General features: G+C 36.0%; 1 protein-coding gene across 7 annotated transcripts in view; it reads right to left on the bottom strand.

Annotated features, from left to right (window-relative positions):
* Pcdh7 (protocadherin 7) overlaps positions 1–25,402 on the bottom strand; it is a 409,507-nt gene that overhangs the window by 341,409 nt on the left and 42,696 nt on the right. Inside the window, exon 2 of one of the 7 annotated variants that reach the window (XM_013350783.2) lies at positions 889–2,609. The exons of the other annotated variants lie outside the window; for them this stretch is intronic. Within the exon in view, the coding sequence (XP_013206237.1) occupies positions 2,532–2,609 (78 nt within the window). The 3' untranslated portion in view covers positions 889–2,531. Of the gene's footprint in view, positions 1–888; positions 2,610–25,402 lie in introns of those variants that run through there. 7 annotated transcript variants of the gene reach the window in all.

The following is a 25,402-nucleotide window of genomic DNA, read 5'->3' as shown; positions in this document are numbered from 1 at the left end:
AAGCCTATTTGAATTTGACTGTCAAAGCAGAGTTTCTCAGATTTGGCAGAACACTAGCAAAATCAAACATAGATTTTCAAATTTTCAGGACAGTTTCCTTATACTGCATAGATTGATGGATTACGTGAAACCCAGTCCCAACAGACACATCTATGAAACAACTAATGTTCAAAGAACGTAGCACACAAGAGGGTATAAAGATTGTAAAATCTATAAGACCAGAAAGTTTGCTATGAGACTATCTCCTAGAAATGGTTTCATAAACAAGGCCTAAACAATGTCCATATCAATAGACACCTTATGGTAGAAGGGGCAGAACCTCATGGAATCCTACCATGAAACAATGAAGTATAGACAAATAATGACTGCTAAGAAAGGGACAACTAGCGTCCCTCAAGGACACATGCCTTCATTGGTTATACAGTACAAAGATTCAGTCCTGAGAAGACACACACAAATAACAAAAACAAACTAAACAGGATGTTTTTATGTATTTGTATATCTATATTTACAAGTAACAAGGATAATCAAAGAAAAAAAGGCTATCAATTAGAAAGGGAGACACAGGGGTGAGGAAAACATGGGAGGAATGTGGTGGAGGTTACAAGGGACATGTTGAAGGGACAAAGTGAGGGGGGATATAATGTCATTATACTCTAATTAAAAATATAAAAAAAAAATCTTAAATCTTCAGGGTCTGGGCTCTTTACTCTCCTCTAAAGACCAATAAGCCGAGCATGTTGTATGTATCAATGTGCTTTTCAGGACTATTGACATAAGAATCATAGGCATCTCATTAAGTAGTTTTCATTTATTGTATTGATCACAAAAATATTGAGTACAATAGAATCATACAGTTTGGTATATAGTTTATTATAATAGCATAAATAAAGACAATCCCCCCATAATATTATAGATAAGAGAATTCGTTGCAATTGATTGTCACATAGAAAGAAGAGGTAAAAATTCAACTATATAATTAATCAGCAATATAAGGAGAAATGAATAAAAATACTAAAGGACAGTAGTTTCAAAATTTTTATGGCACATGGTGACTACAAAACATATGTTCATTTGTTTCAAATATATATTACTTGATTTATGTTAACATAAATTATTTGTTACATATTTTAGGTTGAACAAATGGAAAGGATAAATGCACATAACCTACTGACAGAATAAAAAAACTATAATTGAGAAACAAAAATTTCTGTACTCCCTGCTATATTAGCATCCATGATTCATTCGCCTCCTGTCACGGAAGGAAACAGCCTGAAGGAGTATGAAATGCATTTCCAACTGTCTGCACACTAATTTCACATGAGCTCTACTCATTATTATCAGACATCAGTACCATCTTAGTATAAATGGCTCAATCACATCAAATATCATATTTAATTGGAGAAATTCTGCAGTAGTCATCCTATTTTAGAAACACTTGCTTTGTGAATAATAATTGTTAGTAGTAGCAGATGAAAATGCTTAGGACAGTTGATGCTACCGCTTGTCATTCTAGGTCACAGACCAAAGTGGAAATGTACCTACTTAAATTTTATCTCCTTCCACACACACAAATCTACATTCACAATGCTAAGAAAATTAGGCTGTAGATTTATACAGTGTCTTCCCGTGATGAAGTAACAATAATGCAAAAGAGCTTCTTGCATGCAGCTCATCCTTGTATGTTTTTATATTAAAAGGCTCTCCTCTACACACATGAATGACTAGGACTACAAGTTTAAAAGGCCAGTTTCTGGGATATTGACATAATGGCCCTTGAACACTTACGTGGCTAATCATCCTAAACTCATTGGGAAATTGTGGAAAAAAATAATATGGTATGATCTGTCATCTGTTTCCACAACCTCATAAATCTTGTTCAGTGGGTACCAGAATGACCTAAATTGCATTTTCTCTCAAATCCCCAGTTCCTCACTTTCCCTGATTGACAATGGTACTTCTTCTTCATCATCATTAAATAGCCTTATTAAACAGCATTACATTGTCTAAGTTTTAAGTCCTGAGGTATACACTTCCACTTCTTTGTTGATCTAGCACAGGCCCTAATGATTTCTACATAATGCATCCAAGGAGTTCAGGCAAGGCAAATGAATCATCTTTTAGTGGTCTCCACATTACGAAGGCGAAACAGGAGGAGATGGATATGGCCACTCTTGAGTCCATTCAACTGCAAGTGAAGAAAAGACTTCCTGATCTTTATTTCACAATCCTGAGTTTGACGACATCTGAGTCTCTCCACAATGCGATTGAAAAGATTGCAAAACCTCTCTCACATCCCTGTTTAAGTCCATATTCAGACCTTTATTGTTTTCAGTCATGTTTGCAAAGTACAGTTTGATTTCTTTTAGCAGATTTTGTGTGTGTGTGTCTGTGTGTGTGTGTGTGTGTGTGTTCTTCAAAATCAGGACTTCACTTTAATGAGCTGGTGATCTTGCCCCTTGGGAATCAATTTCTTTCTACAATTTCCAAGTCTATTAGTATCCAACATATTGAGTTGGAACTTATGTATTTCACTTACGAGCACATACATTGATTTTACACGATTCCTCAATGTGGCCAGGTGGGTTCGTGGTCTGCACTGTATCCACCTATAAAAAATACAAACATATACGTCTGCTTTACAGGGATGTGAGTAGGATTTTGCCAGCCTAGCTGCAAAGCTTGAACTGCACGTCTCAGCTAATGGTATTCTTTCCTTCTTAAAGATGTGCTTGCATTGGTCATGGCCTTTTTCAGAAGTCACAGAGACATAGCAGTTCTCACTACAATTAACAACCCTGGGGGCACCTAAATCAATAGAGCTGGCGAGTCCCAAGGATGCTATCCCTGACAAGAAGTGTTTGATTGGTATAAGAATCATTGAGTTAATTGTGTTTCAGGGTTCAGGCCTTTCAAGGCTATGAAATGTCAACGGGAGGGAAGATGGAGAGTGCAGAGTCTGTATTCTGTAATCGGAATAGAGTGATATGGCAATTATGCTGCAGATGCTTTTAACTTACACATCCATGAAGTGTCAGGGATGGGAACTAGATCTAAACGTTCACACCCTCCAAGTAGGTTTGGTCTCCAAATGAAATCATGAGATAGCTCACTCTCCATAGAAGCCTAGCAATTTACATGCAATGCAAAAATGGACTGCTGATCTCTGGTAAACATGAATGACTCTCTGCTTCAAAGTCATGACTGCTGTCCAGCTGTGCTCCCTGCCTTTGGATCTAATTTGTAGAAGTAGAAGAGGCGATGCATACGCCTTCAAAATATTTTGGAGCTAATGTAAGCTTTAAATGGTGTTAAGTATTATTCTGAACTTGAGACCAATCAATGAGCTATTTTTATTTTTTGCTTTCTATGCAAGAAATAACACAAAGCATTTTTTTTTGTTTGATGTTACAAATGATGACAGTAAAATCCTTAGTAAGCCTGAAAATTGCAAAAAGGATCATGTCATTTTCAGCACGTAAACCGATGAATGAAGTTCATGACTCAAAGTGTTTAAGAATCAGGATAAAGAGACAAAAATCTTCAATTTAAATTCCAAGGTCAAAACATACCTGCATGCAAACACAAACCGGAAAGAAGTAGCTGTTGTTTCCCCCTGAATGCTTACTGACTTATTTATAAAAGTGGATAGTATAATAAAATGACTAATTTGAAAGTTAATTATTTGAGAGGAAGGCTTAACTCTGAGAAATGCTCTTAGTAGTGAGTTATCCTTATTAGCTATATATGTGAAAGCAGCTTTAAAAATGTCATAATTGCTTATTAAATATTATCTATTATGAAAATTATTTTTCTCTAGTAACTCTGAAAGTTAATAAAATTTTAGGCTTTGATCTATTGCATAATCATGTCACAAGTAAATATGATCTGAATCGTAAAATTACATCAGATATACGATATCTCATTTCACAGGATTCCTATCAGTACACGTTTAATTCAGGCTTTTTTCCTCAAGATAGTTGGAATATTTCATTTTATATTCTATTTTCAAATTAACTTGCACCCATCACATAAGCATAAAGCATGAAAAACATTCCATCTGACTCTTCTGTGTCCTCCACATATGTGACATGCATACATAGTGCTTATGACACATTTAACTGCTTTGCAGTTATTCATTTAATGTTTCTATCATATTCAAGTCTACATTGTCATCCCTGAGGGGAGACTTGATGTTCACTTTATGTGTTCTTTTCCTGAATCTGCACATGATTGGTAGGTAGTAAATTGTGTTAATGAATGAATGTATTTTTGGGAATTGATAATTAAGCAAATAAAATTATCTGTTATTCCCTGATACCATGCATGCAATTTTGAAATTTTAAAATTGTGTGGACATCCTTGCTTTATATTATTTGTTGTATAACTTTTGATCTTAGAACACAGCTCTTCTGAATGGTAGTAAATGATATATACTTTGCCAATACATCATTGTCTCCAATTTTTATATTTAAGTTTAGTCTGAAAATACAAAAATATCATTAAGCTTCTTTTTCTCTTTTCCATGTGAAAGTAATTTATTTTCCTCTAAAGGTATGATCTATGCAAAGTTTTCTGCAAAGCTTTTAAGAAATGAGTGAATAAATGAAACATTTAAAAAATAAAAATCCGAAGAGTCAAAATGTTTAATGTTTTATTTTTAAAGCTGACTTATAGTTTCAACTTATAATCATATCCAGGAATATAAGACATTTAAATAATATATGCACCATCCTGTCATGTAAGATAATGAAATCCCCTTATTAAAATGTTACTCAGAACTGTTCCACTATTTAACTAGCTGTGAGGAGCTGCTTGTGGTTTTAGATTGAGATGCATGGAAAAGCACAACTGTATACTATTATTCACCTTTCACTAGAGTCAGGAAAAACAGGTTCTTGCTTCATGTTTCAAAATTACTGTTTTGAAGCAAAAAAAAAGTTTATCAAATTTCAAATCATTCATTGAGCCCACAGAAAATCATTTAGGAATCACAATTCTGAAAACTGTGTTGGTGCAGATCAGAATAGAAATGTATGTTTCCAGGATGTGTTTGCTTTGATTTGAAACACCTAATTAGAATGGCCCTGGAAGTAATTTTCAGATCACCACTACTAAGGAGATAGGTGTCAATAAATCAGACCCGACCAATCTTTCAGTCAGGTCCAATTCAGGTAAAGTTGTGGATTCATGGTCTGTGTCTTGACCTTTCAACCTCACACTTCAATTCATTTCTATCACTCAGGCAACAAGTCACACACACACACACACACACACACACACACACACACACACACACCCTTTTCTATGAGACTATCACTACATCACAAACCTTCCATTCCCTAACTAAAAGACCAATTAACTAATCAAGGAATGTAATTTACAGAAGTTATTGCAAAGTAGTTGAGTTCCACAACTGACTCTCTCCCTTTTCTTGTGCTCCCTGGACAATAGCGACAAGAGCCAGGAGAGGGAAACTGAAGTACTCGGAGACTAGCAAGAGGACGCAGATCTAGGTATAAGAAAATGCAGAACTCCACACATAGGAATGTATATATACATATACATATATATACATACACACATATATATACTCTGTGAAAGAATATGTATTTTTCTACTTATTTTCATTAGGTATGCCTCAATTCTAATCATGTGCCTATGTAATTGGAGAAGATTAAGTGCACGTGTCTGTTGAATGTGCTTGCATATAATTGGCAACATGTAAAATAACTCTTATGAATATGCATTATTTTTCCTTGAGTGATGTTCAAATCGAGGAAAAAATGAGAGGCATCTCATAAAAGGCAGACTGTATTCCAAAACACAAAGAATATGTTCATTCTAAGTTCTGCAATCTAGAAACTGACGTTGTTGCTAGTATTTGAGAACATGACTGACCAATAAGGAATTCAATTTCTGGCATGGTAAAGAAGAAGCACAGCCCCTTACAATAGGAAGTTTATTATATGTTTGAATATTAAAACCTACTTTAATTGGAAAAGAAGAAATATACTAAACATAGGATTTAGATAGTTGAAGGACAATAAAAAAGGTAATTCTCGGTAGTAATTTGATCTTGTCTTATGATCTATATAAATAATTACAAAAACTGTCAACAGTGATGGTGATTAGGGACTGTGGCACCCATGAAGAACGGATGGCGCTGGCATCTAGGACCCCAACACAAGGCACACTAAGGACAGTTGAGCAAAAGAAGCAGCAGAGGGTCCCTCACCATCCTATAACTTTTCTCCCTGAAATAGGTCATCTGTTACCTCTTGAAAGACTTGTGGAGCTGAAGTGTGTATACCTGTAGGAAAAGAATTTCTTCATCTATGGCAACACAGAGCCACACGTGCATCTACACAAACCGGCCATGCTATGTTCCTATCTGTGGATAACCGTTGCTTCAGACGCCCTGTTCCAACATGCTTCTCAATGGTTCTCCTCTTGAAATCTAACCATAAAAATGTCTCCCTGTTTCTTTGACTTATTTCCTTATGAAAGATCCTGTATCATGTAACGTATATATCATATATTTTTTATGAACCTCCAAAAATATGAAGAAAGATTTTTCTTCACAAAAAATGTTTATTAAAATATCATTTAACCTTACAAAGCCTTTCTGAAACAGCAATTTGAACTCTGATCTTCATGTTGAAGAAAGTGGAGCCAAGAGACAGATATATTCTTATATAAAATTGTATACGGATAAACTTGGGAACCTAAATCAGGATTTGGAACTCCTAGTCAAATCCATTTTCACTACACTGTTTGCACATAAATTACTGTTTAATTCTGATTTTTAAAAAAATAGACAAGTGTGTTACAATCATAAATGCCTGCATTGTGGCATGGTTTAATAACTAATAAGCAAAAATTTATACTTCTTAAACGACTATAAAAGAATATGTTATGCTGACTTCCCGAAGTTTATGTGTTTATCATACTAATTATTATTAGCTCATTTACATGTGTGAGGCATGTACACACATATACACACAAAGTCACATTTGTCTGTATTGTTTTGACATTGCTAAGGAACAAAAGTCTTTTTTTTTTTTTTTACTATTAGTTACTGAATCAACCAAAAAAGGAAATGCCATAGTAATATATACCCATTCCCCACCTGAAATTGCTTGCTCTTGCTTTCAGAGTGTGAATGACTTGGAGCCTAATAAAAGAATTCCTTGGGTTGGTGAGCCAAGCAATCAATATTGATTGACTTGGCTTCATATTAGAATTATAGAATTTCAGTGTCAGCAACAATGCCTAAGTCTATAAAGTCCAGTCTGGTACGAACATAGAAAGAAATAGATAGCATCCCAAGAGACCAGCCCAGTTCAGAGGGAACTTCTTTTCAAAAAAAAATCTTTTAAAGAAAGCCACAGAAACATAAATATGAATGCTTTTGCAACCAAGGAGAGATGAAGATGAAAACCAAGTAGGTGAGCTTCTGAGAGACGCAAACCATCAGAAGAGGACTGACGAGGGCAGTGGGAAAGGAGCTTGTTGAATGACTAACCTTAAACTTGACTCAGCTAGGAGCCCAAGGACAGGGAAAGAATTGCCTTGGAGAAAAGCAATTGGTAAGGAAGATAAGAGATGAAGTCACAGGCAGTGACAAACTAAAGCCTAGCCTCCTGAACATCATATATAGACAACATGTCAAGAACTCTACAGATAAAACATACAGTTAAACTACTTGCTAAGGAAAAGCAAAGTGATGCAAAATTCGTTTCTGTTTTACTATAATATTCAAGTATTTCCCATTTAGTTCATTTTCTTTGAATTATAAATTTTAATAACAATTTTAAAGAAAAAATGTTGTGAATCCCGAAGTGATAGAAATTAATTCCACTACTGCTAAGCATGATATAATTAAAAAATGATAGGAGGGGTTACCGCTTTACAGTTTCATTTGCACGGGATTAAAATTTAATACGAATGTATTCAAAAGCTCACGGTGTTCTTGAAGCTCCTGGTAAAAAGTAAAATGATACCAGCTTATACTATCACCATTATCCTCTTCAGACCAACAGTTTTGGTAACCCTTGGACACGACAGCACCGCAAGCTAATCTTTGTGTGCCAAAGCAACAATAACTCAAAAAAATAAAATAAAAAAGGAAGAGACACTCACGAGAAGATGGCAAGAGGAAGCTCTGCTGTCCTCAAATGCCACTGGAACTAGACTGTCTGGAAAAATGGTGAGATGCTTGGGGAGTCCTAGTCAACCACGAGTCTGACCCAGTAACGAGAAAACAAAGGAAACACAAGATAACACTGTAGCTTGAAAACGTTGTGTTTTCAGAAGAAAACCAAAGCTAACCAGCCAGCTTTAAGCTTACAGAAAATGTTGGCTCAAAATGTAAAATTTTGCACACCGGTTATGTGGTCTGTTTAGTGGGTAAAAATTGAGTATGATTCTATTTTAATTTGGCTTGTGGTTTACCAGTCTCAAAAATCTATGCCTTATTGCAGTTAAAAATTACAAGACTCTTCAATAAATACTTTCCTATGTAATAAGACCTTGATTTAATATATGCATATCAATACATGCATGGATTTAAATAGTACTTTCAGTATACAGAGATACACTATATCAATAAGAAATATATAGAAGAAATGTAATATCAAAGATAAAGAGGCTGTTTTTCTTTTACTAGATGACACATTTTACCAGTGACAATTATTGAAGTCCAGAGAGGTGCCAAAGTCAACTCAATAAAACATTAAAGATTTAGGACTAAAATTAAATGCCTTCAGATTTTGGGAGATTCATTAGTGGTAATGGTGCCTGCTGCCCAATCCTGAGAACCAGAGTTCAAATCCCCAAATGTATGTGAAAAGCTGGGCAATGCCTGTGGCTGTGTTTACAGCCCAGCATGGTGGTATAGTGGGGAGAGAGACCAGAGGATCACTATTGGCCATCACGACCTCCATTCAGGTTCAATGTGAAACCCTATATCAAGGAACTATGGCAAAAAGTGATAGAGCAGAACACTCTGTACTTTGCATATGCACTCTTCTGCATGAACACACTTCGTGCACAGATACTGCACACACTAACAAAACCGCAAAGAACCCATAGTCATCCTTGTGATCAATCCTCACCTTCAGGTCAGTGTTTATTTCCATTTAAATTATAAAACTACATCTCAGAAAAGCTGAGGACTTCAGAATGAGGTTGCTCAAATAAAAACCAAATGTCTCTAATACCAGTAACTCTAGTTGTGATATAAAGAATTCTTATGATTTACAGTAGACTTTATGCTAATAATGCCAGCGGGCTTATCCAAAAGACTGCAATGCAAAACATAAAATAAATGTAAAACGGCAAAACAGCATTCATTGTGATAGGAGATAGGTCTGTGTTTGGATGGCTCTTTAGAATTTTTATTTTGAAGAGTTTAAAAATCATTAGAAATTAATATGAATTACTTTTAAGTCAAGCTCTAATATAGCTTCATTTCAAACTTTTGTAGAGGGCATGGTTCTAATCAATATTGCATCGAATTTTTAATATGTTTAATATTGTATAAAAAGGACTGCAAATCTTAGATTTTAAAATAGGTCACAATGCTTAAAGCACTTAATCACAAAGCAATATGGTGTGTCTCAACAGGAAAAAAAGGATTACGTGCTTTTCTTTTTTTTCTCCTTTGTCTTTATAAGTGCAGTGTGATGTATTAGTTTAATTAAAGTCTACCATATTATCATAAGGATTTTATGTGCTGCAAATAATTGGCTTTTTCTTCCCTGCTCACTTTTTGTTAATGGAAGCAGAACATTTTTTTTTATGATGCTTAGTATAAGATACTTGAAGACTGCAGGGAAGTAAGAGAATTGAGGGGCCTAATGAAGTGACCTTTGTCATCTAGGGACTTGAAACAAAATTGAGCCTGCACTAATGCAATGAAGATAAGCCAACGTTTCCAAAGAGTTAAAAGGATAGATAACATTATGGCTCAAAGCCAAACTATACCAAGAATCCATCCATACATAAAAATGACAATCCTATTAATAGGAAATGCTGAAGAGCTCTGAAATGAGGTAAAATGTATAAATAAATCACATGAGGATGCTTTTAGTGCATGTCATGGTAAATCAATCTTTATCATGGAACATGTTAAGTTAAAATGCAGATAAAGTTATATTAGGGGGTACCTTTTTAATACGGGGCAAATTATGCCTACAAGTGAACAAAGAACTAAATGAAAGGCATTTCAGAAAGTTAATATGATGACCATACCAATTGTTACTTTGAGTGGAAAGAAGAAATAATTAAAATATATAAGCATTTACAGGACACCTCTCTTTAACAGAAAATCTGGGGATAGCCTATGAACTTTAAATATCCCCATTCATTGCCTGTGGAATTTAGATCCAGAATTTCTAGATATTTTTAGATACTCTAGTAGAATATCTAAAATCCATTGCTGAATATGTATATCCTGTATTCAATTATAATCAACTGTGCTTCTATAAAAAAAAATGACATCGGCCAACACTCATGTATAACTTTCCTGAAAGAAACCGTTTTACAGAAACTCTGAAGATTTTGTGAACATTTATTTGCTGCTCTGAATTAATTCATAAAGTTTCTGCGGCCATTCTTGGCCTTCTCACTTGGAAAGAGTTTTGAATTAGTGATAAAAACTAGCATTCTGCTGGGTGCTTCCAGAATGCCAGGCCAATGAACAAGGTCAGTAGGAAACAGATACTATCAGCAATCACAAAGAACAAAGAAAGGACTCAGCGCTGAGAAAATAACTTGGCCACACTGCAGACTCAAAGCATGGCAGCAGTGGAATTTTAAGCCCAGGAAGTCTCTAATCTCTGTACTCTTATGCACTCTACAGTCCACTGCCTCTCCAGTTGCTGCGGAATTTTTGCTTAAAGGCAGCTATTGTCACACTTGCTCTGCCTTTCCAACTCAAAAAAAATTTTTTTAAAGATCCATACTTTTTAATATACCCTTAAGCAGTTTGAAATCTAAACATAGGTTTTTTTTTTAAGCTTGCTATTATTGTTTTATATTTTGTTTTGTTTTATATGTGACCTCACTATGCCCCCCAGGCTAACTTCAACCTTATGATCTTCTTGCTTTACTCTCTTACCAGAAAGGATCTCTTACTCTCTCCTTCTTTCTCTCCATCCCTCCATCTGTCTTCATCTTCCATTCCTTTAAACAAACACACACACATACACGTGGACACACATACAAACACACAAGCATGCATGAGGACACACACACACTTCATATTACAGTAATACTTATATTTACGAATATTGATATGTGCTCATAAATATATATTAAGAGGCAGAAGTATAATGTGTTTTCCTCTCCGCTCAAGAATACTCTATTCTTATAAAATCCCAAGACCTCAAAATTCACCAAAACAAAAACCTAACCAAGAGGATAACAATCTCCCCTGCATCTGAACAGATGTACCTAAGAAGAAGGGCTTTCTTGGTGAGGATGCATGCTCATTTTGAACAGATACCATCTTGATTTACTCCATTTGTTTTAAGCCAAGGAGTGAAAAAGGATCTTTGACAGAACTGTCATCTTTAAAACACACTGATATTTCATTTTCCCTTTTGCACTGTTTAGATTGCTTAGTACTGAAATGCTTCCAGCAGCTCCTATGTCCAATTTTTCAAAGCTGTCATTTCCTAGTAAATCTGCTTAAGCAAAATACTAATGTTGTTAGGAAACAGAACAAACATAGATTATAAAATGCATTCTATTCTTCTTTGCAGGTCAGAATCTAAGGCAAGAATGAGAACTTGGATGAATATGTGGAAAAAATTGAAAGATGACTATGATGGATTGGCTAACGTCCATGCATCACATGCATTTCTGATTAGTTTGAAAGATACTCTTGGACTTAGCTCAGTAGAGGTTCTAAGCAATTATCATATAATCAAAATGTTATTTTCAATGTATTCACTAAAGGTCATTGCATTTATAAAAGCAAATCCTGGTAGGAAAATGGGACAATGAAAGATGACCGTGGTTGTCTTTTCTAGGTTCAAGATTACAGCAGCCATCATAATTTAACTTGTCATTATTTTATGACCCAGAAAGCAACAACTACATAGACAACAAAAATCACCAAGTTTGTAGACTTCTGGTCTTTCTGAAATGTGTGATATCATACACTCATATCCTGTGGTACCCAAATGAGGGAATCAACAGCAGATACTAACATCAAAGTAATATATGTAAGGATGGATGGTGTGAGAACTAACAAGACTTGTCATTTCCAAGCAATGTCCATATGTAGTAATGTGCTTTGGGAAGAATCAGCCATGTTGATTGAAAGAATTACCCAATGTTTTTTAACATAAAATATATATTCAGGATACACACACACACACGCACATACACACACACACACACACAAACATATGTTCCAAGCTGAACACATTTAAAGAAGATTCACATTGCACATTCAACTTTTTATTTCAAAAATGTTTTTGCACAATTTTGGCTGAAATTAATATTTCTAAGCATATGCAATACAAACTATGTAAGTATTGCAATTGTATCCATTGCCTTAAAAAGCTAGTCATGGCTCAGCAAAAGTCAAGATTGCTTATGGTGTACAATCTAAAACCCAATTCTCTCCTGGCACTCTAACACTGGATCTGTCACCCTTTAACACCACAAAATCAATACCCTGGAATGTCATGGTTCTCTGCTGGCCCACAAAGTCAAGGCATGATCAATTTCAACTTCCTTACTAGACAGAAATAGACTTAGACAAATAAAAGATTTCATTCAAGTTAAATTCAATAAAGCAAAGGAATAAAGGTGGAGGGAGTCAAAGTTGTTAGAATTCAATCCAATAAATGTAGACTTACATCTAGACTTATTTTAAAACTCAACTACATTGCAAGCCATCCAAAAAGAATATGTTATAAATTGAAATAAGCATATGAATTACTGTAGTTCCCAAATTAAGACATATATCCACTGAGTGTGTGTGTGTGCGCGCGCACACACACACACACACACACACACGCACGCACACACACACACAGGCATTCATTTCAAACCTTGCATCATTTAAAAAGCAGTGGAAGAGTGTTAACTGAATTTCTTTCTCATTGCATGTATATCTGGGACATATAATGTTAATGTTGACATCACTTGCCAGTGCTAACAAAAATCTTATTCTTCCTTTAATAAACCTTGAGTGCCCAAGAGAGTTCCCTGAGAATAAGTCTTTTAATAAATATATGATGGTTGAAGAAAAGGAAATGCACGTGTTCCATGTTTCCTATATAAACTGTATCAGAGCAAAGTTTCTCTCTTTCTTGTCTGTCGCTTTTGGTCTGGCTTCTGTATTGTCCCACGTACTCAGCAAGCATACTGTTGCTATTGTGGGTGAATTGATGCCCCACATATGGCTAATCAACTCTAAGGTTCTCTAATCAACTGCTAATGTTCTCTGAAATGTAAATGATTGACATTGAGAAAATGATTGAGTGGTTAAAATTTTGTATATCTTTGTTTTATACAGTGTCAAATTCCCATTGTATATGATCGTGAAAACAGTATTTATTAATACTGTGGGAAAACTAGACCTGATAGTTGAGAGGAACAGAGTGGGATTTTAGCTCACTAACTTGCTGTGTAACTTCGCTTTCCTAGGACTCTCTAGTCTTATGTATAGAAACAAGGAAGGACATGAGAATAAGGAGGTTCTCACATATCCTCTTGGGAATGTACCCCCCTGGATACTTGAAGGGACATGAATTTCAAAGAAATCAATGAAAGAGGCTCTAGAGGTCAGAAAAAGAGAAAGAAAGCAATCCTATTACTGGAGTTAAAAGAAACTGGTCATTGAATTGAGTAAAAAAAGTACTGAAGGAAGTATAGAGATGCTAACAGTTGTGGGAGGCCTTGGCAGCATGTGGTGGAAGACTACTCCAGTTCTACTTTGAGACACAGTAAGGCGGGGAACACATACCATTCTTTCCCTTGCCTTCCTATGTCATCAAAGCTAAAAGAGAGATTATGACTGCTCCCTTCCAGCTTGTATCATGAGCAAACTGTGGTACATGAGTCTCAACAATAAGATTCATAGAAATGTCCTTAAAGAGGCACTATTTTCCAAAATAGAAAGCAAATGGATCCAAAAGAAGATTTTCAATTCTGTTTGGTCCACTGTTCTTTCCTTACTTGTAGAGAGAGCCCGCCCTTTGGGGGCGGGACGGCCTCGGGCAAATGTATATAAATTGGGGTGCACAGACGCTGGTGACCCTTTCTTCCTGTTTCCTGTTTCTGGGCATCGCGGGAACTTCGGTTGCGTGAGTGTGTTTTTTATATTAAAGTGGTGTTATCTTATACCAATTGGCCTGTATTAATTCGATCCGCCTACACTTACTAGAAGAAAAAAAAATACAAAATAGAGACAACCACATTCTTTAAATTGTGGACGGGAAAAATCACAGGGTGAGAATGTAGTACAAGCTTGCCGACTCACAATATCCAGACCTGTGCTGTACAGGAAAAGCAGCCTCCCTTCCTCCCCTATTTAACTACAGTGCATTCATTATTTGTTACTGAGAGCATTCCTGGATGATATCTTTGCTAAGGGAAAAATAGAGAGACTAGCAACCACAAAGAATATAAGGAAGTGAGAGGGATACAAGGGTTCATAGCCACTGCTGTTAACACACTAAATAATGTAGGTCTGTACTCTATTTGGTTTATTGACTTTTCCACTTTGTCTTCTCTTATGTTATTGACTTCTTGCAGGAAGAAGACTTACTTTGCTTAAGGTTTTACATTTATTTCTCTCTGTGTTTTTTTTTCTGCCTGTCTCTATGTGTGTTTGAGTGTGTTCGTATGTATGTGTCAGAGAACCTAGCAGAGGGAAACCTGTGAGTGTTGGGTCTCTCCTTCTACGATGTGCGTTACAGAAATAGAACCCAAGCCCTTAACTTGATGGAAAACTTCTTCACCTGCTAAACATCTTGCTGGTCCATAGAATAGCTTTAAGTGTTACCTGTTTGTCATCTATATCTGAACTGAATTAAGAAGACGTGATATTCAGTTTGGACTGTCTTATTTATTAAATAAATTTTTAACAAGAATTTCATCCCAAACACATGGAAAGCATACTATTTATTTCGTAAGGAAACTATTAGAGAAATAAAGTCATGTATGGAAAATACATAATTATTCACAGCACATTGCGAGCAGTTATCCACACAGGATGATTCAAGTAAAACACATCATCGACACAGTATCTGGATTTAGTAAGTACTTATCTGTTATTAAAACTGTACCACTCTAACAGTCTCTGTCCCTGTCATTTCTAGGAAATTTCTGCCCTAGCAAAAACATTGTACTCTTGCAGGTATATCTCAGCCTCATGGACCTTCCCTCTAAGTGATGGCTGACGGAATTATGGGATGACTCTTAATCCAAGCATGGCTAAATATTCTTTCTGACACTTAAAACTGAAACCTCAAAAGAATACTGTAATTTTTTATACTAATACGGCATGCTACACCAAATAGACTTTCATACACAAACAGGTCATCTTTAGTACAAGATAAAAGGATTGTGTATAAAGATAGTCAACAGAAGAGGGGCAATTTGTATTCATTTCTTTTTTTAATATTTTATTTATTTATTTATTTATTTATTATGTATGCAATATTCTGTCTGTGTGTATGTCTGCAGGCCAGAAGACGGCACCAGACCTCATTACAGATGGTTGTGAGCCACCATGTGGTTGCCGGGAATTGAACTCAGGACCTTTGGAAGAGCAGGCAATGCTCTTAATCACTGAGCCATCTCTCCAGCCCCTTGTATTTATTTCTTAAGGCTTAGTCCATGCGTTCCTTTATTTTCTATGAACTAAGGTAAGCTACAGTCTCATATTAGAGACCAAGATTACTGATTAAAGCATTCATCTTTGTCCCAGCACTGAAACATGTTACCAAGTTGGTTATACAAAATCTGAGTTCATAGATGCCTTTAAAAGAAGACCACCCATGTTCTCTTTTCCTTCTATGGCTTTGGTATCTCTATGATTTTATGAAAATGTTTATGTCATTATGAAAGAAAACGGCACAAACAAGTTTGAAAAACTAAGAATTTCCTATTGACGTCTGATTCCTCATGTCTGTAAACATTTCTTAAACGTACAATTAGCTTTAATCCTGACGAGTCACAACATTCTTTACTTTGAAATTTTTAATTGAGAATCTTCTTGTAAAGCAAAACCAAGGGACAATCATATTTATTATGTGTACAATTTTCCATTTTTGTTCTCTAACAAGGCGCCTGAGGAAGAAAGCATAGATTTTCTATTGTAGAGAAATACAACTGGCCAACTATTATACTATTTCTCACCATGAGCACTGACACTCTGATGGCCTCCCGATGTCCAGATAGTAGAAGGAAATTATGTGTTTTCCAAAGGTGGCTACAGCCAAGCTGCTAAACACTTTTGGATGGCATCCCAGATGCAAGCATGTGTGGAAGGTCTTGTTTTGTTCTGCTGAGAAGAAAAAACTTCCGAGGTTTTTTTCTATGACCTAACTTTAACAAATGTCATTTTTCAGAGCTAAGGGAGTTTAAAGATAATCAACTCTATGTAGTTAGGGCAAAATTATGATCCTTTTCAAGATAATACATGAGGATTATGTGGAAAATTTTGGAGATTATAATTTTGGAGTAAAAATAAATAGACCAAATAATACTTGCTTTCTATTTAGAATAGTTCAATAAACTGACTGCAATTAAATGTTAAATTTTCTTTTTTTACATGTCACCTCCTCAAACTTGGAAAGATGAAGTTTAATGTTTATACTTTCAAATGTGTCATCTTAGACCTAAACTGTTAATCCCTTGTATTTGTCATAAAGAAAAAGGCACCTTAGTTACAGACATACATCAGCTTATCTCTTATATAGCCTGTTTACTAATAATATTGGAGATTATAGTCTTTCTATTTATTTTTATTTCCTTATATGTTTATTATTTACTGAGACAGGGTAGGACTAAGTACCTGACACTGGCCAGGAGCTCGCACTTATCCTCCTGCCTCAGCATCCTGAAGCACTAGGATTCTAGTCATGGACTATTGCACCCAGTTTTGTTTTGTTTTGGTGTAAAGACGAACAAAATACGGAAATTTTTGCTTCTCCAAATTTGTTTCCCTGTAAAACTTCATCTGTGTTTACTTAGATGTTACAGTAGTTTAATGTTTAGGTTTCCAGTGTTTCAAGGTATAAAATGCATTTCATTCCCCTGTAATTGTTACAGAAAATTTGACCAGTGTTTAGTTTCTAATCTTCTGAGACACAAACGTTAACATTAATTATGCTGTAACTTACAAATTTCTTACTGTAAATTAAAAATATTTCTGAGAAGCAGGCACTCCATTAGCATTGCTGGAGCGCATGAATTCATGAAGACAGATGTTCGAACTCTCGGGGACCAGACTATTCCCACCTGAGTGTCATATTTGTCTTTCCATTTACTTCACCCCAAACAGTTTCCATAACAAATGCTCTCATAATAGGGCCAAGACACTCGTGCTAGTTCTTATTGTTTAGAAGCAGGAAGTCATAAACCATTTCAAACCACATTCCCATAACTAAGGAAGCCTGCCAAAACACATGAAGGCAATACTGATTTATTCCCTACAGGAAAGGAAGGCTGATGGATTATTCCAGGCCAGGGCCACTGGAACTCGGTGCATTAGCAAGATCTGTAGGACCTGCTTTTAGAACAGACATCCCTTGTTTGAAAACAGAGCATGAAGTGATGTTAATCTGCAAGAGAAGGAGCTGCTCGTGGCCCTCTAATCAGAGCATGGTACACTTGAATCATCCGCCCTTTCATTTTCCAACTCAGGATACCCACTGAGCCCGCTCCATTGGCCATTGTGAGTATAGCACTCTTAATAAACTCAAGGGGTGTTTTGCAAGTACAAGCCTGCGGGATTGGACACTTCAGGCAAAAATTTAGCTGCATAATCAAGAACATAGCTGAAAACACCAATTAATGGTGCAAAGCACAAATAATCAAGCTTTTGCTATGTAAAAACTGCTACGCACTGAAAATTAAACCTATGAAACACAGCCCTGACTTTTCAAGACAGCTCCTCGGAATGCCAACAGTAAAATTACATAATCTCTGCTGAAAAGTAAAAGGGGAGGACCGGTGACGTTTTAGTTTAAGAGAGCCTTATAAAACTGAAGCAGCCACTCCATATGTAATTCCAGAGTCTATTATTTCAACTTTAAAGGGAATAAAATTTGCAGTTTGGTGGACCTTAATGGAATGAGAGCCTCAAGACTAAAATGGAAATATAAAATAATGTTAATTTGCAGTGGATATCATAAAATATCTCAAAGTCAGGAATTATGTCCTAATGGCAAGCACGATTAAATGACAGATATGTGCTTGGAGAAATTCCCTTTTGCTTGAAAACGGGGAAGGCAAGCCTTGGAGCCAAATTGAGACTTATCAGACAGATATATGCATGCCAGACAAGCAGAGGGGGAAAAAAGCCATGAAAGAATATCAACACAGATGGGAAGGAGATAGCTGACTTGCAGGAAACCATGCGGAGTGACAGCTCAGCAGGCAGTGGCTCCACACCTGATCTGGCAGCAGGGCCTAAGGGGGCCTGCTCTGCAGCCAAGTCAGCAAGTCCAGAGGCAGATGTGGCTCTGTGAGCTATGTGCAGGAAGTCCTGGTACCCAGCCTACAACTCTGCAAGTGGTTCCTCAAAAATATGTAAAAACCACAATTCTGCTTGACTATGCTCAATAGCTAGCAAACCAGACTTCTACTTTCAGAATCATGAGAGCGAGAAAAAAAAAATGCTCTCTACCAATAAAGGCTATGCAAACATTTATTTGACCCTGATCTGTGGGCCTCACTAGATTCAATTATTTTAAATAATGCATGTAAGTGGAATCAAAATCATTGAAAATCAATATTAAATTGATCCCATTTAAGAAAAAAATGTGCATTTCATAAAGTAACCTGAACCTATCATATAACTACCTGGAAAATTTGATGTCAACTCTGATCACAGTGTTGCTTCATTCCAAGTTGTATCCACATTGATTTTTGTCCAGTTTATGTAAATAGAGGGCCTTCTAAGTAGTCAGGGGATTTTAAAGTACATGGGAAGTAGCAGAATGACAGAGATTGAAAAGAAAATTGTGGATAAAATAGATTATGCTTCTGGCCACCTGCACCTTCTTAAATAAATTCACTACCAATAAAAAGAGAAAAATAGTAGTTTTCCACAAATTTTACTTTAAAATCTCCTACTTGAAACTCAGTTACACTGTTTGCTCAGCCTGATTTCTTGGTGGAATGTGATGGAATTTCAGGGAACAAATATCTCAGCTCCCAGCCATCAGAGGTCTTTCTGTTTCATCCCCTTTGCCGAGAAAGCTTCCTGGAGAGCAAAAATCAAATGTGTCTCAGCAGCATCCATTCACCTGCCTTCTTTTCCTGAAATTTCAGCCATTTTACAAAATCCTGACATTCCCAGCAATAACCAAATGAAAAGTGCCTGGACAAGCATAAGAATCGTAATACCCAATAAACTTAGCAAATCTAATTCTTACACAACAATAATGTAAGGGCTGGAATAAGACAGAATTGCTACAACTGCATAAAGTACCTACTGCTGCCTCCAATGTGAGGGGTAGCCCCAGATTTTTGTGGTTGAAGAATATGGCATTCAAAACTAGAGTGAGAAACACTATTTAACATGTTCCTTTCTACTTCTGTTTTAAGATTACATTTAGTTTTTAATTACATGTGTGCATGATGTGTCTTTGTGGGGATATGTACACTTGAGTGTAGTGATCTTCAGAGGTCAGAAAAGAACATCAGATGCTTTGGAGCTGGAGGTGATTGATAGTCATGCACTATCTGATGTGGGGGCTGGGAAGCTAACTCGCATGCTCTGTAATAGCATGTGTTCCTCGGTGCCAAGCCATCTCTCTACCCATCACCTCCTACATTTTAAATGCTGCACTACTGCTAAACGTCACATTATTAACATACCCAGAATATAGAAAGACTATGAAATATGTCCTTTGTAAAAGTCAAATGGATACAGCTTTTTAAAAGCTAAAAGTACACTCATGACTGTCAGATGAGGCAACCAGAATTGGAATTCTGCCTGCTACTCCAAAGGTTTTTAACATAGGATCACTTCTATCTTTCCTCTGGAGGTTTACTTTAGAAGGAGGAGAAGGTTTATCTAAAAAGTTTCACTCTCTCCAGCTTTCAGGACAGTGTTCTAAATTAGAAGGCAGGCCCTCCAGGAGATACTACAGTTACAGCCACATTTTAATGTTTAGCTGAAATTCTAAAACTCTTTCTGCTCAGGACCTTAGAGGAGATAAAAGGTCTTCTCACTTTTGGCAGAGCCTTAAGGATTTCCAGCCAGAACGAAAGGAAGATTCTTATTTTTCTCAGAGATTGGCTTTTTATGAACAAGGCACCAGTTTCTACTTCTCCCCCTCTGCTGGCAAAACAGGTTAGAACAGTGGTTCTCAACCTCTGGGTTGTGACCCCTAGAGGGTAAGATGACGCTGTCACAGGTGTTGCCTACGATAGTCGGAAAGCACAGATAATTACAGTTATGAAATCGCCGCAAAAATAACTTTATGGCTGGGGGTCATATTATTTGGAACTTTATTAAATGGTCACAGCATTGGGAAGGTTAAGCAGTACTGGGCTCGAGGCTCATTTCTGCACTGCCTTGCTCCCTGCAGCTACCACTGGATGATTCATTAGCATCACTTCCTGTGCACTGAAGGTTTCCCTGGGGCTTACTACTAACTAAGAGCTAATCACCAGGGTTCTGATTTACCTCTCGGGTTCCGATTAGATCATAGTTTGAAGTGGGTCAAGGCCGACTGCTAATTCTTACCTGACAGCATGCTAAACAAAAGCTACCCTTCTCAAGAAATGAGGTTTGTGTTTCCTGTTAACACCCGTGACTCCATATTGTATCATTAAAAGGATGCTCATACTGAGTTTAACAGGTGGGGGGAAGGGGAAGCCCAGGCTGCAGTGGCCATATGTTATTACTACGGGGATTCCTAATGGGGAAACCTTTTGCAGCCCAATGCTAATTTTAAAACTTAATACGGGATTACAAAACCGAGTCAAGTATAGATTGAAAGCAATGGCTATCCTTTACAGACAAAAGTGGGAGATATTTTAAATTTAAATGAGCATTTGGCATAACTCGGCATCTTTAAACATACTTGTTGCACAAATCTAGAGCCATTGTTTACAATTTGTATATGGCTGAGGATGTAGCTGAGTGACAGAGTGCTTGAGTCTCAGGCTCAAGGCTCTTTTTTTTTGACTCCCAGCATTATTAAAAAAAAAAAAAATGAGGTAATAAGAGAAAGTTAGTAACTGTTTCTACAGTGGATAAGAAACTTCTTGGTTTTTTTTTTCCTAAATAAGACATTGCTTTAGTGACTTCTGTTGTGTATTCATATAGCCTCTGTTTATTTATACATTACAGCATTTCTACAACTAACATCACTATGTGATTTTTATAAAGACACCAGCCCCAAGTCAATTTAAAACCCTGTATTTTCTTTCTGCACACTGACAGAGGTATCATAAAACTCTAAATCAGGCACCATTGCCTTTATCACACATCACAAGTCTTGTCAGACCAATATGTTTTGCAAAGTAATACTTAGGAAAGAGCAAAAATATTAATTAAGACTTTAATGTTGTCGTATATTTCAAAATAATGTAGAAATGCTTTGCTTTCTTACAGTTGAAAATAGTGTCTTACTTGCAGAACAGTGTTATTTTGCAATTAAGGGGGACTCTTTTCTTGCAAAAGGAAAGATTCCTCTGGGACTATATCCCCAACCACTCCTTCCTGTGACGTCTTATCAAAGTCTACCAGTGCCTCTTAAAAAACGTCATTTGGTTCCTTTTTGGGTCTCAAGGCAATTTGGATCCTTCCTCCTCCCTCCCAATTATAAATATATGAGTTAGATAATTGGCCCACCCCTTTGACTGATGAATTACCTGCGCTGAAGAGACAGCTTCCCAGTAAAACACTAGCAATAGGTGGGGGAGGAAGTCTAATTAATCAGCCTGAATATTTAAAGTCATTATTGTTTCAAATCCTTTGGTACCTTCTTCAACTCTCTCAACTATTAAAACAGCCAGTGCTGTGACCCACCTGCAGGCATCACGCTCTTGTTAGAAAACAAGATAAAAGGTTTATTGTGGATAACTCATAAATAGGTATTGGGAACTCATGTATGCTTTTATTTATTCTTGACTTCTTAGATTTTAAATTTAGATTCTTAAATCTAAAAAGCTGAAAATACAATTGCAAATATAAGGTAAGGAAAACTGTGTTCCCTGCTCCAGAGATAATCTGCACTATGTCTCCACTACATGCACTAACTTAAAAGCCATGGACAAAATCAGTAAGAGGACAATTGTGGGTGGAGGTCTAAAGATATTCAAAGGTACTAGAGCCTAAAGAAACAAAAGAAAAAAATGCATTTTGGAAATCTCCATGAGAGCAATTTGAGCCTCTATTATAGGAAGGACAGAAGGCTAGGAACATTACACATGAAGGTATCAGTTGTTATTAAGAGGCCTTCTTTGATCTGAGGTGACAAAATGAAATAGTGGGTATTATTTAAACTGGTTTCCTGTTATTGTGGCCTAACATTTATCATTCTCAGTTGTTTCCAGAAGTAATGTATAGATGTTCTACCTGACAAGTGTCATTACTTTCCTGCATACATAAATACAAGTACCAATATACATACTAAGTGCCCCAAATCTGAAAATCTGCCTTCCTTTCCAAGAGCTATCTTATTTTCAATGGATGTTTCTTATATAGATTAAACATTCAATACAGGTAAGACAAAGTACTAAATATTCATCGAATCAGTCATAGCATTAGATAGAACTTGGCTTCCATGGTCATATCATGTAACAGTAATGATTTAGTAAATCCCTAGGCTACTATCTCAAAAGCAAGCAGTTTCATTCATGAACTTCTTTCCATTCAATTTTATATGAAGATTTAGCAGTGAATATTGTTCCAGTGTTTTTTTTAAAAAAATGCTATCAAGAATTAACTATGTATTACTGCATAGATAAAACAGAGAAAATTATAAACTGCAAATACTTTATAATACTGTAATGATGAATCATTTCTTAAAATTATACATAAGGATGGGTTGCTGATGCCTACAACTGTTTTTCTACATTGTAACATACTGTTTAAGCACAAATGTAACAATTTTGAGTGAATATTTCCTAAAATATCTTCCTCAATAACCTGAATTCTGAAACACAAGTTGAGCAATGTTGCCCAGTAATTATGAGTACTGAATATTAAATAATTACAAATGATGAGCTAGTGTCACCTTATGTCAATGAGTTTTACTTAGGGATCAATATCAAGATTCTTACATCTATAAGTTGTTCCTATCTTTGACTATTATGTGCTACTGAAAATAGAATATAGCTGTCTTCCATACACCTCATGTTTCTAGTACTGACTGCTTATATTAAGCATAAATTCTTTGTTGATGATGAAATGATGAAATAATGGATGAAATGATAAGAGCAGGATCTATGTGGGGAACTAGATGTGAGTGAATTGTGTGACATTTCCTACTCTATGTGTTTTTTTGTCCGTATGTCTCAGTTCAGTTTCATTCCAGAGAGTAGATGCTACATGATGAACTGATGTTTGAAATGCATAAATGTATCAACACACAAGTGAGTGTACAAATGTAAAACAGCCTGAGGTTAGGTACCAAACAACTGCAAGGTGAACAGTATAATCTTTCAGTTTCTTTTTCCAAGTGGTACATTAGGTTATTGAGACCATATTTCATCATTAATGAAAGGGGATTTGAGATATAACAGAAATCAAAAACAAAACTGATCTTGAACTCCCAGGCTAACAGAGCCCCGTGGGATTACATTTCCTACTTCTGACTAGACAGCTATCCCCTTGAGTATCCGCGGTACATGCTAAAGCACAGACTTGCAGTCTTGATAATGAATGTGCCCTCCACATTAGAAACGTCCCCCTGTTTCCATGTTTACCTGCTACAGCAGTAGACAATTTCCTGTAAGCAGCTGAAGAGATTCTTGATATTCAAATGAGTTTACCCTGAATTGTTTGGAGAGCTTTATGAGAAATTAACTGTAAAGTACTATGAATCCAGTTTGAATTCTGCTTACAAGAATCTGTCCTCATCGACTAATATCTATACTCTCAGGACTAGAAAATAAAGATTTAAAATTACTATTTGTTCTAGCAAGATGTCTCCGCAGATAAAGGTCTCTGACACCTAGACTTGTGACCTGAATGCCATCCCTGAAACCCAAGTGGTGACAGAGAAAACCAACACCTGGATTACTTCCATCTAACATACAGGTGTCCACATGTTCACACACATGTATGCGCTCTAAATAAATGCTAAAAAAATAATGCAGACAATTTAGACAAAATATAGTTAATCATTGTCCCATCATTTAGCAACACCTTTCTCATTAGAGAATATAATCAAGTTTGGATCATTGTGATTATATACATAGTCACTCTAATGATAGATAAATAAGAATCAGCGAGTTGATTCTCATTATAACTAAGAGGAAAATAAGCTTGCTTGATTTTGTGCATTTATTAATTTTACATTTTACAACTACCTTGAAGTTTTTAAAATACTTGTTGTTTCAATTTAAAGATTGATTACAAAACAGCAATTATAGAAAACTAAAGCTTTCTGTCTGAAAAGATTCTTTCTTTGGTCTTTGAAAATCCACAAGGAGTAATTAAACTATTTTAATCTAATAGCCACCATTGATCTTCAAATATTTTGCAATATTAAAAGCAGAGGGAGGTCATTTCTTAGTCAGACAAGTTAGGCATATAAGTGGAGACCTTCATCCTAGTAGTTCAAGAATCAAGGAAAAAGAAAAGTAAATGATTTTCAACACATAATCTTCTTTAACCATGTGGTTACATGCAAAGAGTCATGTCATTCAAAGGCTTTAGGCCACATAGTTTTGTTGCATATTGCACCAAACTAGTCATTATGAAATCTTCCATATACTTTAGACAGAGATTAATAATCAGTAAACAGCTTTTTGTATTGTTATGTTTCTTATTGCCTCAGAAGAAAAATAACAACTAATCTTAAAAAATGCAAAATTTGTGGGTTGATGGTGGTGCAAACCTTTAATCCCAATATTCAGGAGGCAGACGGAGACAGAGCTCTGTGAATCCAAGGCCAACATGGTATACAAACTGAGTTCTAGGACAGCCAAAAGGTGTTATACAGAGAAACACTGTCTTGGG

This window comes from Microtus ochrogaster, linkage group LG1 (genome assembly GCF_000317375.1).
Source record: "Microtus ochrogaster isolate Prairie Vole_2 linkage group LG1, MicOch1.0, whole genome shotgun sequence".
Lineage (NCBI taxonomy): Eukaryota > Metazoa > Chordata > Mammalia > Rodentia > Cricetidae > Microtus > Microtus ochrogaster.
This window is presented reverse-complemented; position numbering and strand designations above follow the sequence as displayed.